The sequence below is a fragment of the Balaenoptera borealis genome, assembly GCF_965194805.1.
Source record: "Balaenoptera borealis genome assembly, chromosome: X".
Lineage (NCBI taxonomy): Eukaryota > Metazoa > Chordata > Mammalia > Artiodactyla > Balaenopteridae > Balaenoptera > Balaenoptera borealis.
In genome coordinates, this window is record NC_138881.1 from 16514419 (window position 1) to 16527040 (window position 12622).

The 12622-nt window shown below is 39.0% G+C and overlaps 1 protein-coding gene and 1 long non-coding RNA gene across 5 annotated transcripts in view; one reads left to right on the forward strand and one right to left on the reverse strand.

Moving 5' to 3' along the window:
* The window catches only part of LOC309620021, a 601726-nt gene that overhangs the window by 358622 nt on the left and 230482 nt on the right, over nucleotides 1-12622 (forward strand). The gene's annotated exons all lie outside the window — the stretch shown is intronic.
* MAP3K15 (mitogen-activated protein kinase kinase kinase 15) overlaps nucleotides 1-12622 on the reverse strand; it is a 148157-nt gene that overhangs the window by 54595 nt on the left and 80940 nt on the right. For all 4 annotated transcript variants that reach the window (XM_082375481.1, XM_082375483.1, XM_082375480.1 and 1 more), the window contains one exon: nucleotides 3238-3408. In XM_082375481.1, the coding sequence (XP_082231607.1) occupies nucleotides 3238-3408 (171 nt within the window). The remainder of the gene's footprint in view (nucleotides 1-3237; nucleotides 3409-12622) is intronic.

Sequence of the window (12622 nt, forward strand, 5' to 3'; positions counted from 1 at the left end):
TAAATTCCATATCCTACTGTATTTGATTTTTCATTTTCTTTTACTATGAAAAGTTATCTGGGAAGAGGGCAGAGAGGGTGACTTCTCTGTGCTTCTTATTCACAAATGAAACAGGCCCGGCTTGGGGACAGACAAGTCTTGAACTCGGAGTCAGGACTGCAGTCCCAGGTTTGTGTCTGACCGGCCCCGCGATCTTGGACCAGCCCCTGCCTCTCTGAGCTGCGTGTTCCACATCCCTATCTGAGAGCAAGGTGACCCTCATGGTCTCACCGGAGCCATCATGCCCTGACCAGAAGACTACGCTTTATTTGCTCCTGTATCCACTGCCACGACCTTCTCAAGTGCATGCAGAAGGCTCCTCTGACTTCCTTGAAGGAGCCACTGGCAGTAATTTCCTGACCTGGAGGTTGAATTCTTGGCCATGATGGTGGGAACACAGCTTCCTATTTTGGCTGTACCAAACTTTAATTTCCCTTCCCTTCAACACCTTGAGTGATTTCTCTTGAGCATACAGTGCACTGGTGCTACTGGGGATTAACTAAGACTAAAACAAGGTCCCCGCCCTCTAAGAACCTATACCGTGATGGAAGTGATAGTATTTTCACTAATTGTGTGTAATTTTCATGAGTGTGGTAACCTAAAACCACACAAATCCAAGTCTAGAGGGACTCACAGAAAACAGAGAGGCTTGAGATGCGGCATGAAGATGGATAGAATTGTAACAGTAGTGATTTAGAAAGGGAACCCCCAGCATAGAAAATGGCAGGAGAAGAGATGGGAGTTTGGGGAGCTCCTAAGGAACTTCAATTTACTTGGACATATATCAGATAGTGGGAAACAGGGCTAGGGGCAGGTTGGAGAAAGTCTGCAAAGCGCCTAGAATGGTGATCTAAGAGTTTGAAGTTTTATTTAATAGGGAGTGGAGAGCCATTTTGGATCTTTGAGCTTTAGGAGGAGTAAACTGTCAATCTATGAAGGACAGACTTTAGAGACACCAAGCAGAGAGCCTACTTGGGATACTGTTCTGGCAAGAGAGCAAAAAAAAAGTGGCGCCAATTAGGGGTGGTGGTGATGGGAAAGGATGGGTAGGGAGTGAGGGAAGACTCACAGAAGGACTGGAATTGGGACCTGACTGTATGGGGAGATAAGTGAGTGAAAGTTATCAAACATTAACCAAAAGTGTATGCCTAGAAGGCAAAAGAATGGTTGTAAGAAAGCAAGACAATGGAAGCCATCCCTTGTGGAGAGGAGGAAACGACTTCAGCCTTAGACATGTTGAGTCTTAAATACCAGCACCATCTTGAGGTAGAACAGGTGGGCAAAGAGAGGGGTGATGTGGGGCCAAAGCTTAGGACAGAGGGTGGGCTGGAGATCAACTAAAGGTTCCAAGGTGTGGGAGTGACTGGGATCACCAGGGAAAAGTGTAGATGGAGAGAAGAGGGAAGAGGACAAAGTCCAACGTGTATGGAAGGAAAACAAAGAGGAGGCAGGAGAGGGGGAGAGGAAGCAGTTAGAATTAAATGAGACTGCAGCAGCAATACCAAGAACTCTTGTGATGGAAATGGATGGTGTAGGCTATTGGCTCTACCTTTAAAATATATCCAGATTCTGACACCTCATCATTTTCATCACTACTACCCTGGTTCAAGTCCCCATCAGCTCTTCTCTGAATTTCTGCAGTATTCTCCTAACTGTTCCCTGCTTCTGCCCTCACCCATGTGATAGATTATTTAATAACCACAAAGCCCTCCCATCCCACTATGCACACGCCTTTGCCATGTCTCCCACCCACAGGTTGGAGTCTATTTCTCCACCCCTTTGAATCTGGGCTGACCATGTGATTTGCTCTGAGCAAGAACATGTGGCAGAACTGACCTTATGTGAGTTCCTGAGCCTTAAGAGGCTTTCTGGCTTCCACATCCACTCTCTGAGAATGCTGCCCACCACGTTAAGAGAGCTGGTCTACCAGGATTAGAACTACCCGTTAGAGAATGGAGGCTCACCACCAACAGCCAGCACCAGCTGTCAAGTGTGTATGAGGCCATTTTGGACCTTCCAGCCCTGCTGATTCTCCAGATGACTACAACTTTAGGAGTGAGCTCAGCACTTAAGGAGTGAAATGAGCAGAGGAACTGCCTGGGCAATCCATAGAATCATGAGAAGTCATAAATCACTGTTTTAAGCCACTAAGTTTTGGAGATGCTTGGGGTTTTTTTTGTTTTTTTGGCCAAGCCGCGTGGCTTGCAGAATCTTAGTTCCCCGACCAGGGATTGAACCCAGGGCTTCGGTAGTGAGAGTGCAGAGTCCTAACCACTGGACCACCAGGGAATTCCCTGGAGATGCTTGTTATGCAGCAAATGATAGCTGACACACCCCCTAAAATGTATTCATAACAGTGAGAGTACTCTGGTTAAAATGCATGTCAGATCTTGTCACTCCTCTGCTCAGAATATTCCAGCACTGTATCATCTCACTCAGAGTAAAAGGGTCTTCTCTCCCATTTCCTGCCACTCTCCCCCTTGCTCCTGCCTCATCATCCTTGAGCATGCTCAGCATGCTTCCTCCTCAGGGTCTTTGCCCTTGTTATCCCCTCCTTCTGGAACACAGTTATCTGCAAGGCTCATTCCCTCATCACCTTTACATCTTTATTCACCTTCACTGACCATCCTATATAAAACTGTAGACAACTCCAGTCCTCCTTTCCCTCGTCCCTGATTAGCTTTTCCCCCTCACCATCAGCTGACATCCTATATATTTTACTGTATTTGTTTGTCTGACTTTCCTTACCAGCAATGCAAGGTCCATGAGGGCATGGATTCGTATCTGCTGTGTCTTTATCCCACCATCTAGAAAGTTACTGGCATGCAGTAAACCCTCAATAAACATTTGTTGAATAAATGAATGAATAAGTAATGAACGGCTCATTGAGAAGATAATGCTACGACGATGGTGGAACAAGGTTCTGGAAGGAGCAGCTGGGAAGGAGTGTGCTGAGCCTCCTCGCCCCTATAAATGAGTGAACTTGTGGAAAGAATGTCACCAGTAGAAAAGCCTATTTCTAACGGTTTCCTTTTGGAAAAAGGAATCTGGAAATTCCCAGACCACATTTATGGCATTTTTTTCACTGCCAGCAAACAGGCAGACACACATATGTAGGGAAAAGACCTGGATCCTTAGCCTGTGCAATTCTATCCTTTGTAAAGATGCACGTGCTACTGACTAGGGCTGAGGGTTTACCACTCAATGGCATTGTCTCGGCTGGCATCATCTTTGCAGTCCGAATCCAAGAAGATGTCCTTGTATATCCTCCCGCAGAGGCAGAACATGTCGGGGGCCGGGTGGTCACAGCTCTGCAGAACCTGGAGCATGACCTGCAGAGCCTTCTCACGATCGCCTGTTCTGTTTCTTCTGAAAGATTCATGTGATAAGATGACAAATGTCTGAATCAAGACACGGGAGTATAGATGCATTCATTCTGTGAAAGGCTTGTGCTTTAGCAGGAAAAAAATCTAAATTATATTTCATTTTTCATATTCAAATGAAAGAACTGCTTAAGATCCACACCAGTAAGTCTCATTCAATCATACTCTGTCCTACCTGATCCTTCCTCTTTAAATTACACCTAGACTGTACATGAAAGCATATGCAGATCAATGTATTTGGAAAGACAGAAAAAAAATAATATGGCAGCCTCCTGTCGTTGGATGGGAGAGTAAGGATTTCAGAAGCTAAGCCTGAAGCATGAGGATGAGACAGTTTGACACAAGGTTCTTTTGGAAAAGTGGCAGGTCCCCAAATTCAGAAAGACAAGATGAATTTAGAAATGTACTCTGGCATTTCTTGACCTGAAATGCCTTGCCATCTTCAAACGGGGAAGGACTCTAGTAATTCCTGTTATACCCATCGGAATAAAAAATTATTTATATATTCATAAATCACAGTCTTCTTTATTATTCCATTATATGGTAAAATTTTCATTTTATGCACAGGAAATGGATTCCTGTTGTTAAATAATAAGTTGTTAAAATAATTTTTTGCCACAAAATAACTTGAGTTTGCGGCTGTGAAATATTAACAGTGTTCCGTTGAAGGTTTGGAAGCACAGGTCCATCAGAAGTGAGGACTGATTCAATCAACTATGGCTAATGATATTCATATTGTAATATAAAATATTAAACATTATAAAAAGAAATGAAACAATGTCTATGTAATACTGCTGTGAAGAGATCTCCAGAATATCCTGTTAAGACAAGAAAGCAAGATGTTGAACACTGTGCACAGAATGCTACCTTTTTATTAAGAAAAGGGGGGGATGTGAATAAATATATGCATCTGCTTTCATTTTTTCAAAATGGAAGATAAAATAAAAGGTAACAAAAATGGCTACTGATAGGTGGAGGGAAAAAACACAGTGAAGGGGGCAGGGACAGATAGAGGTTACACTTCTTGGAATTTGACTTTGAAACTATTGATACATAAGATTTTTACATAATTATAAAAGAAAATGAAATAATTTTGTAAATGTTGCCTAAAGACACTTTGCCAATGAACATACCATCTGAATTTGCGGCTGGGGCAAAACAAAACAGATGAACCTGTGCATCCGGTTGATGGCTTTACCCACAAAAGAGAGAAACTAATTTATCACATGGCTTAAAAACACAGCAATTCGACTGTATTTTCCTAAGAGGATATAACCTAAGGAAAAAAATATAAATGCAAAGAAATCTTAAATAGTTTCCAGTAATCATACTGTTAGTGATAATACTAATACTGGTATTTTGAAAATGTTATATATTTACAGCATAGAATACAACAAACAATGATGTTAATTTAATATCATGAGGAACCAGATTTTTCAGCATAAGAGATACAAATACAAAATCACAGAAATAAAAATCCTATAGTCCTCAATTTGAATTGAAACATCAGTATGAATTCATGAGGTGGTTTCCCCAGCACTGTCTACCAAAAAGGCCCAAAGTAATGACCAGCTGAGTAGCAATGAGAACCTCCAAGCCCTGACTGGGGTCTGTAAACATTATCTCTCACTAAAGAAACCAGGACTCCTTGAAAGAATCGTTGATTCCAGATATGTCTAAGATGATCCTGGAACATCTTAACACACAAAGAAGCAAAGAAGCTACTAAACTCATATCAAAGACTCAGGAGCCAACCGGAATCAGTTTTTGGCCAAAGAGGGGACAACTTGAGCGTTAAGAAGAACAATAACTATAAAGTATTGAAACACATCAACTATCACTAAAATTATGAGTTCATAATGATCTTATAAAACCTCACTGGTCACTCTTGGAGGATGCTAACAAACGAATTCATTGTTCTTGAAAACTGATCAAGGCAAAATTAAGCATGTAGCTTCCTTTTTCCATACAAACTGTACACCAGGGTAACCAAGTCATTGATGAGTGAACATTTCTCTTTATAAAGTATTTGTGCTAATAACTCAGGAATTAATTATAAAATTCAAATATCACCATTTTACAACCCCTAATGAAATAACGGATCTAGGCAATGATCGCAAGGGCCACTAACATCACAAAAAGAGAAAAAACAGATAAAGTACACAATCAACTATTAAGTACTCTTTAAAAAAAAATCAAACCAATCTAAATAGATATTTCTCCAAAAAAGACATATGGATGGCCAAAAAGCACATAAAAAGATGCTCAACATCGCTAATTATTAGAGAAATGCAAATCAAAACTACAATGAGGTATCACCTCACACCAGTCAGAATGGCCATCATCAAGAAGTCTACAAACAATAAATGCTGGAGAGGGTGTGGAGAAAAAGGAACCCTCTTGCACTGTTGGTGGGAATGTAAATTGGTACAGCCACTATAGAGAACAGTATGGAGGTTCCTTAAAAAGCTAAAAACAGAGTTATCCTATGATCCTGCAATCCCACTCCTGGGCATGTATCTGGAGAAAACCGTAATTCAAAAAGATACATGCACCCCAATGTTCATTGCAGCACTATTTACAATAGCCAAGATGTGGAAGCAACCTAAATGTCCATTGACAGAGGAACGGATAAAGAAGATGTGGTACATATATATGATGGAATATTACTCAGCCATAAAAAAGAAAGAAATAATGACATTTGCAGCAACATGGATGGACCTAGAGATTATCATACTAAGTGAAATAAGTCAAGACAGAGAAAGACAAATATATGATCGCTCATATATGGAATCTAATTTTAAAAAATGATACAAATGAACTTATTTACAAAACAGAAACAGACTTACAGATCTTGAAATCAACCTTATGGTTACCAAAGGGGAAACATGGGGCAGGGAGGGATAAATAAGCGTTTGGGATTAACAAACACACACTACTATATATAAGATAGATAACCAACAAGGACCTACTACTGTATAGCACAGGGAACTCTGCTCAATATTCTGTAATAACCTATATGGGAAAAGAATCTGAAAAAGAATGGATATATATGTATATGTATAACTGAATCACTTTGCTGTACACCTGAAACACAATATTGTAAATCAACTATACTCCAATATAAAATAAAAATTAAATTAAAAAAATCAAACCAGAACCTGAAATAAGCATCCAGATTTAACTACCAACTTACGGGTATTGGTGGAGGGAGGGATTTACTAAATTACACCACAGGGATATGATCAGCAAAATCCAGAAATTTGGAAATTCTACAGGACAAATGGCTTCTTTAACAAATAAATAATAAGGAAAAGAAAAAATAAGAGAAGGAGAAAAGTTGATAAGACTTAAGAGTCATATCAACCAAACGCAATGTGTAGACTTTGCCTGGATCATGTCAAACCAACCCACTGTAAAAAAAAAAAAAAAAAAAAAAAAGACACAGACAGGTAGACACACACACACACAATCTGGAAAATTTGAAAACTGATATTAAGGAATTACTGTCAATTTTTAGTATGATAACATAATCATGATTATGTTTTACAAAAGTCATTAACCTTTAGGGACACACACTGAAATATCTAGAGTTGAAATGGCATGTCTTTGTTTCATAATTAACCCAGTGTTGCAGTAGAGGGAGTGGGTGCGAGTGAGCGGGAAACAAAACTGGCTTGTGATGATAATTACTGAAGTGGATACGGGATAAACGGGGGTTTGTTATATTATTCCTTACTTTTGAATGTATTTGAAATTTATATAATAAAAAAGGAAAAGGTACTCATCCTGACTCAACAATTCTACTTCTGGAATCTATAATATAGAAATAATTATACACACACACACACACACACACACACTCTCAAGAATTTTTGAACAAATGTTTATCATGGCATTGTTCATAACAGTGAAAAACTAGAGACGATCCAAATGTCCATTAACAGAAGAGTGGTAAAATATATTTTGTAACAACCAAACTACGGAATATCATGCAACCCTTGGAAAGAGGCAAATCCGTATGTAATTATGTAGAAGAACGTCCATAATAGTTCATGGGAAAAAAAATTGCTGAACTAAATGAATAGCATGATCCCACTCTTTGCAGTAAACTCTATTTACATATAAGTTTATGTGCAGAGACAAAAGTCTGGAAGGATACACATTAAATTGTTCAAAAAATCATTGTTGAGATTTGTACAAGGTGTTCTTGTGTTTATTTTACTAATAACTATTCTAATAAAGGAATAAAGAGATTATTCTTTTTAGTTTCTTGGCAATTTTACAATAGGCTCTTTTTTGCTTTCTTTCCTGAGGACCTGTATCTGAAAAGACTACTACGTCATCCAAGAAGACAGATTAGTACCTAAAACACCTTTCTCAACTGGGGTCCTGCTAGAGAATTAAGCCCTAGAGAAAATTATTTGATTATTTGAGTGACTATTTTCTCCATTCTCCCAAGGATGGTACACAGCTAGCCCCATTAAGGATGAATAAGAGAGCTCATTCAATTGATACAATGAAGGCCTTAGGGCATTAGGGCTTAATTCTCTTGCAGAACCCAACCTGGGCTGAGAAGGGCTAATCCAGACACCTGGCATCCTTCTGGAAGCCTGCAATAATTAAGCCTCTATTTCAACTCAGACTTTTTCTATTTTCTACCTTGGTCTTGTTCTAATACGTTGGATCCTTCCTCTCTTTGGCCACAGAATCCAACTTTACCAGCCTACGAACAAGACCTGTTGATAAGCAACTCACCCATGATATTCTTTAATTTTTAAAAGCCAACAGCTACCAACTCAACTCTATTTACTAAAGCATTCAAATAATTTCTAGAGTCTGTGGCGAGAAAATGAAAAAGATTGAAACTTTAACGAGGTACAAAATTTCTATACCTGTTATGAGCCAACTTTTGAGGTGCGAAATATTCAGGATTCTGAAAAGATGTACTTAACTCTTTTAAATGCTTAATTATTGATCTGAGTTCAGGTTTGGTTGGTTGGTTTTCTTTAGACCAATTACATCAAGATTTCCCTTGAATTTTTTCATTAACTTGAAACGTACCCCTGTTACTCAAAACAAAAGGTCTTTTGAGGATAAACAAAACAAAAAAAATCAAACATTTGCAAAGAGTGAAAAGCAAAGGGATTTTCAGCTTAAAAGCCACTCTGAGACAGGTTCTAAATATCTAATCCCTTTAGTGGTTAATAATCAGTTTTCAGATCTGCTTATAATTTTCAGATCCCAAAGTATCCAAGAACAAGCCTATAGATAAATACTCCTGTGTGTAATCACTCCAGCCACATCCATTTCTGATAACAAGGCCATTTCACAATTTAAGAGAGGAAGTTAACTAAGACAGTGGGGTCTCAACCTTGCCTGCGTATTAGAATGACCTGGGGAGCTTTGAAAACCTTGGTGTCCAGGCTGTACCTCAGACCAATTAAATTAATCTCTGGAGATGGGATTCAGGCATCAGTGTCTAATCCTGGACATTCTGATTCAGTAGGTCTGCATCATTGCTAAAACCACTGATCAATTCTCAGCCCTTCTCTTCTCTGACCTATCAACAGCATTCGACAGTTGAGCACTCCATCCTCCTTGGACCACCTTCTTTATTCGGCTTGCAGGATACCATACTTTCCTGATTTTCCTTCTACTTCAGTCTAATTTTCTGGTTCCTAGTCACCTCTCTGATCTTTCAACATTGGAGTGTCCCTAGGCACAACGCTTGGACTTTTCCTCTTCATCAGAAACTACATCAGATCCCTTGGTGATATCATCCAGTATCATGATTTTCCAAACCATCTATATTCTGATGACACCCACATTTCTCTCTGCAGCCTAGAGTGCTCCCCTAAACTCCAGACTTACATATCCATTGCCTTCTTGGCATCTCGCTTGCATGTCTAATACCTCAAACTTAACATGTCCAAAATGAAACTCCTGACTGTCCCATCAAACCTATTCTTCTCACAGTCTTTTCCATCTTATTAATAATGGCCAATCCATTCTTCCTATTATTCATGCCAAAACTTTGGAGTCATGCTTCATTCCTCTAACACCCTTTGTTCAATCAACAAAACCTGTTGGCTTTTATTTTAAACCATATCCAAAACTGGCCTATTCCTCATGAAATCCACAAGGACCACCCTGGTCCAAGTAACCATCATTTTCTGTGTCCACCCTTGCCCTTCTGTAATCTATTTTCAACACAGCAGTCCAAGTGATCCTGCTAAACTCTAAGTCAGATCATGTCTCTCAAAACTCTCCATACAAATCATATATCTGATAAGAGGTTAACATCCCAAATATATAAAGAACCCATACAACTCAATAGCAAAAAAAAAGAACCTCAAAATCTGATTTAAAAATGCACAGAGGATCTAACAAACATTTTTTGAAAGAAGGCATGCAGATAGCTAACAGGTACATGAAAAGATGCTCAACATCATTAGTCATCAGGGAAATGCAAAAACAATGAGATATTACCTCACACCTGTTAGAATGGCTATCATTAAAAAGACAAGAGATAACAAGTGTTAATGAGGATGTGGAGAAAAGGGAACTCTTGCGTACTGCTGGTAGGATTATAAATTGGTACAGCCATTATGGAAAAACAGTATGGAGGTTTCCCAAAAAATTAAAAATAGAACTACCCTATGATCCAACAATTCCACTTCTGGGCATTTATCCAAAGGAAACAAAGGTACTAACTCAAAAAGATATCCACACCCCCATGTTCATTGCACCATTATTTACAATAGCCAAGACATGGAAAAACCTAAGTGTCCATAGATAGATAAACTGGATAAAGAAAATGCAGTGTGTGTGTGTGTGTGTGTGTGTGTGTGTGTGTGTGTGTGTACACACACACACACACACGTTCACAATGAACTATTATTCAGCTATAAAAAAGAAAGGAATCTTGTCATTTGCAACAACATGGATGGACCTTGAGGGCATCATGCTAAGTGAAGTAAGCCAGATAGAGAAAGGAAAATACTGTATAATCTCACTTATATGTGGAATCTAAAAACAAAAACAAAACTGAATTCATAGGTATAAAGAAAAGACTGGTGTGCCAGAGGGAGGGGGTGGGAGGTGGGCAAAATGGGTTAAGTAGGTCAAGAGTACAAACTTCCAGTTATAAAATAAATAAGTCTTGGGGATGTAATGTACAGCATGATGACTATAATTAATAATACTGTATTTGTATATTTGCAAATTGCTGAGAGAGATCTTAAAAGTTCTCATAAGAAAAATTTTTTCAACTATGTGAGGTGATGTATGTTAACTAGAATTACTGTGATCATTTCACAGTATATACATATATTGAATCATTATGCTGTACACCTGAAACTAATATAATATTATATGCCAATTACATCTCAAAAAAAAATCCCTCCAGTGGCTCCCATCTCAGAGCAAATGCCAATTCTCTTATAATGCCCTACAAGGTTCAAGGTTCTATAAGATCTGGTTTCCAGTTATTTCTCCAACCTCATCTCTTAACATCCACCCTTCTCCCCCCACCATCAGCTACTCTGCTCCAGCTGCACAAGCCGCTCTGATGTTTCACGTGCTGATGCCTCTACCTGGAATGCTCTTCCCCCACATGTTTACACAGTATGTTCCCTCATCTCTTTTTGATCTTTTCTCCAAGTTACTCTCTAGTAAGTGAGGTCTTCTCTGAGCATTCAACTTATAACCGCAATCTCCCTGTCCCACTAGCCTTCCTTATCACCCTAACCTGTTTTAATAATTTTACTTATTTTTAAATTATCTCTCCCCATTTGAGAATATAAGCTCCAAGATGGAAGGATTTTGTTGTCTGGTCTGTTTTCTGCTGTGCCCCAGTGCTTAGAACTGGATCTGCTCAAAAAAAAAAAAAAAAGTCTATTAAATGAATGACAAACTGAGCAGGACTAAATGTACTGACATGGAAAGATCTCCAAGCACTGATTGCTAAGTGAACAAAGAAAATAACAGAACATATCCTGTATGGTCTTGTATTTGAAAAACCCTGCAGTATGACATAGTTTAATAGTATGTAAACACATACAAAATTGTCTGAAAGGACATACACTGAACTGACAAAAGAGGTTACTTCTGGAATATGAGTGGGATCAGAGATGAGAGTTACAAGGCACAACTACTTTAAATGGTTTTTTTTTTGATTTTTCACAAGAATATATAAACATATTCATATATTATTTACACAATAAAATGCACAGAGTAAAAACAGAATACTGGACTGGGAATCATATAAAGCTAGAGTCTGGTTATTTTCACACATGTACTACCCATCTGAACTTGGAGCAAGTTAATTGCCCTTTCTGTGCCCCAGTTCTTCACTTGGAAAGTATGTTTGACTTTGCTTACCTCACAAGGTTACTGTGAGCTACAGGTCTGCCAGAGCATTGATTTGTCACTAACCATCCTGTCTGCCTATCCATCTTTTCTATACTGTGTGTCTATGAGAGAAAGTTCATGGGGTGGGAGACAGAGTTCCAAAAAAACCTTTCTTCTAAGCCAGCCCTAAGAATTAACAAGTAAAAGGTCTCATTAGACCAGTGTCCTTTCTAGAACAAACTGTTTCTTAGGTTGCCCATCAAACACCTTTTAAGAGACTTCCGCTTCCAATTAGGATGTAGAAGAAGGTGAAAGGCCTTCAACTCCTTTGGTAACAATAAAAATCCAGACAAAACAAAAATTATACTGAATGGAAGGAAGAACATCCTTGATTAAATGAATTCTAGAGAAAAATGAACCTTTCAGATGTGAGCGGAGAGCCGCGATAGCTTCCATATTTGGGTGCCGTGTCTAGGTACTGATGAATGGAAGAGAGAGCCTTTCATAGAGAAACGTCACAAGGACAAGGAGAAAATCAGCCAAGCTTTGAACAATATTATGGGCTGATGGGACAGAATGGGATCTAGAAGGGCCCCCAAGCAAACACAGATCACTTAGTGTAATAATTCTCACACCTACCCCCTGAATTTTGCCAAGGAAGCCACAGTGAAGAAAAGGCTCAAAAGTAGAAGGATACCACAAAAATTGTCACAGCACTCAGATTTGGGGCCCTGCAAAAACTGAATCTAAAGATTTCAGAAATATCAGCAAAAACCTTCTCTGCTCAAATACTGACAGGATCAAAAAGGCAGCAGAGGGGCAAGAGGTTGGGGTTTGGGCTAATC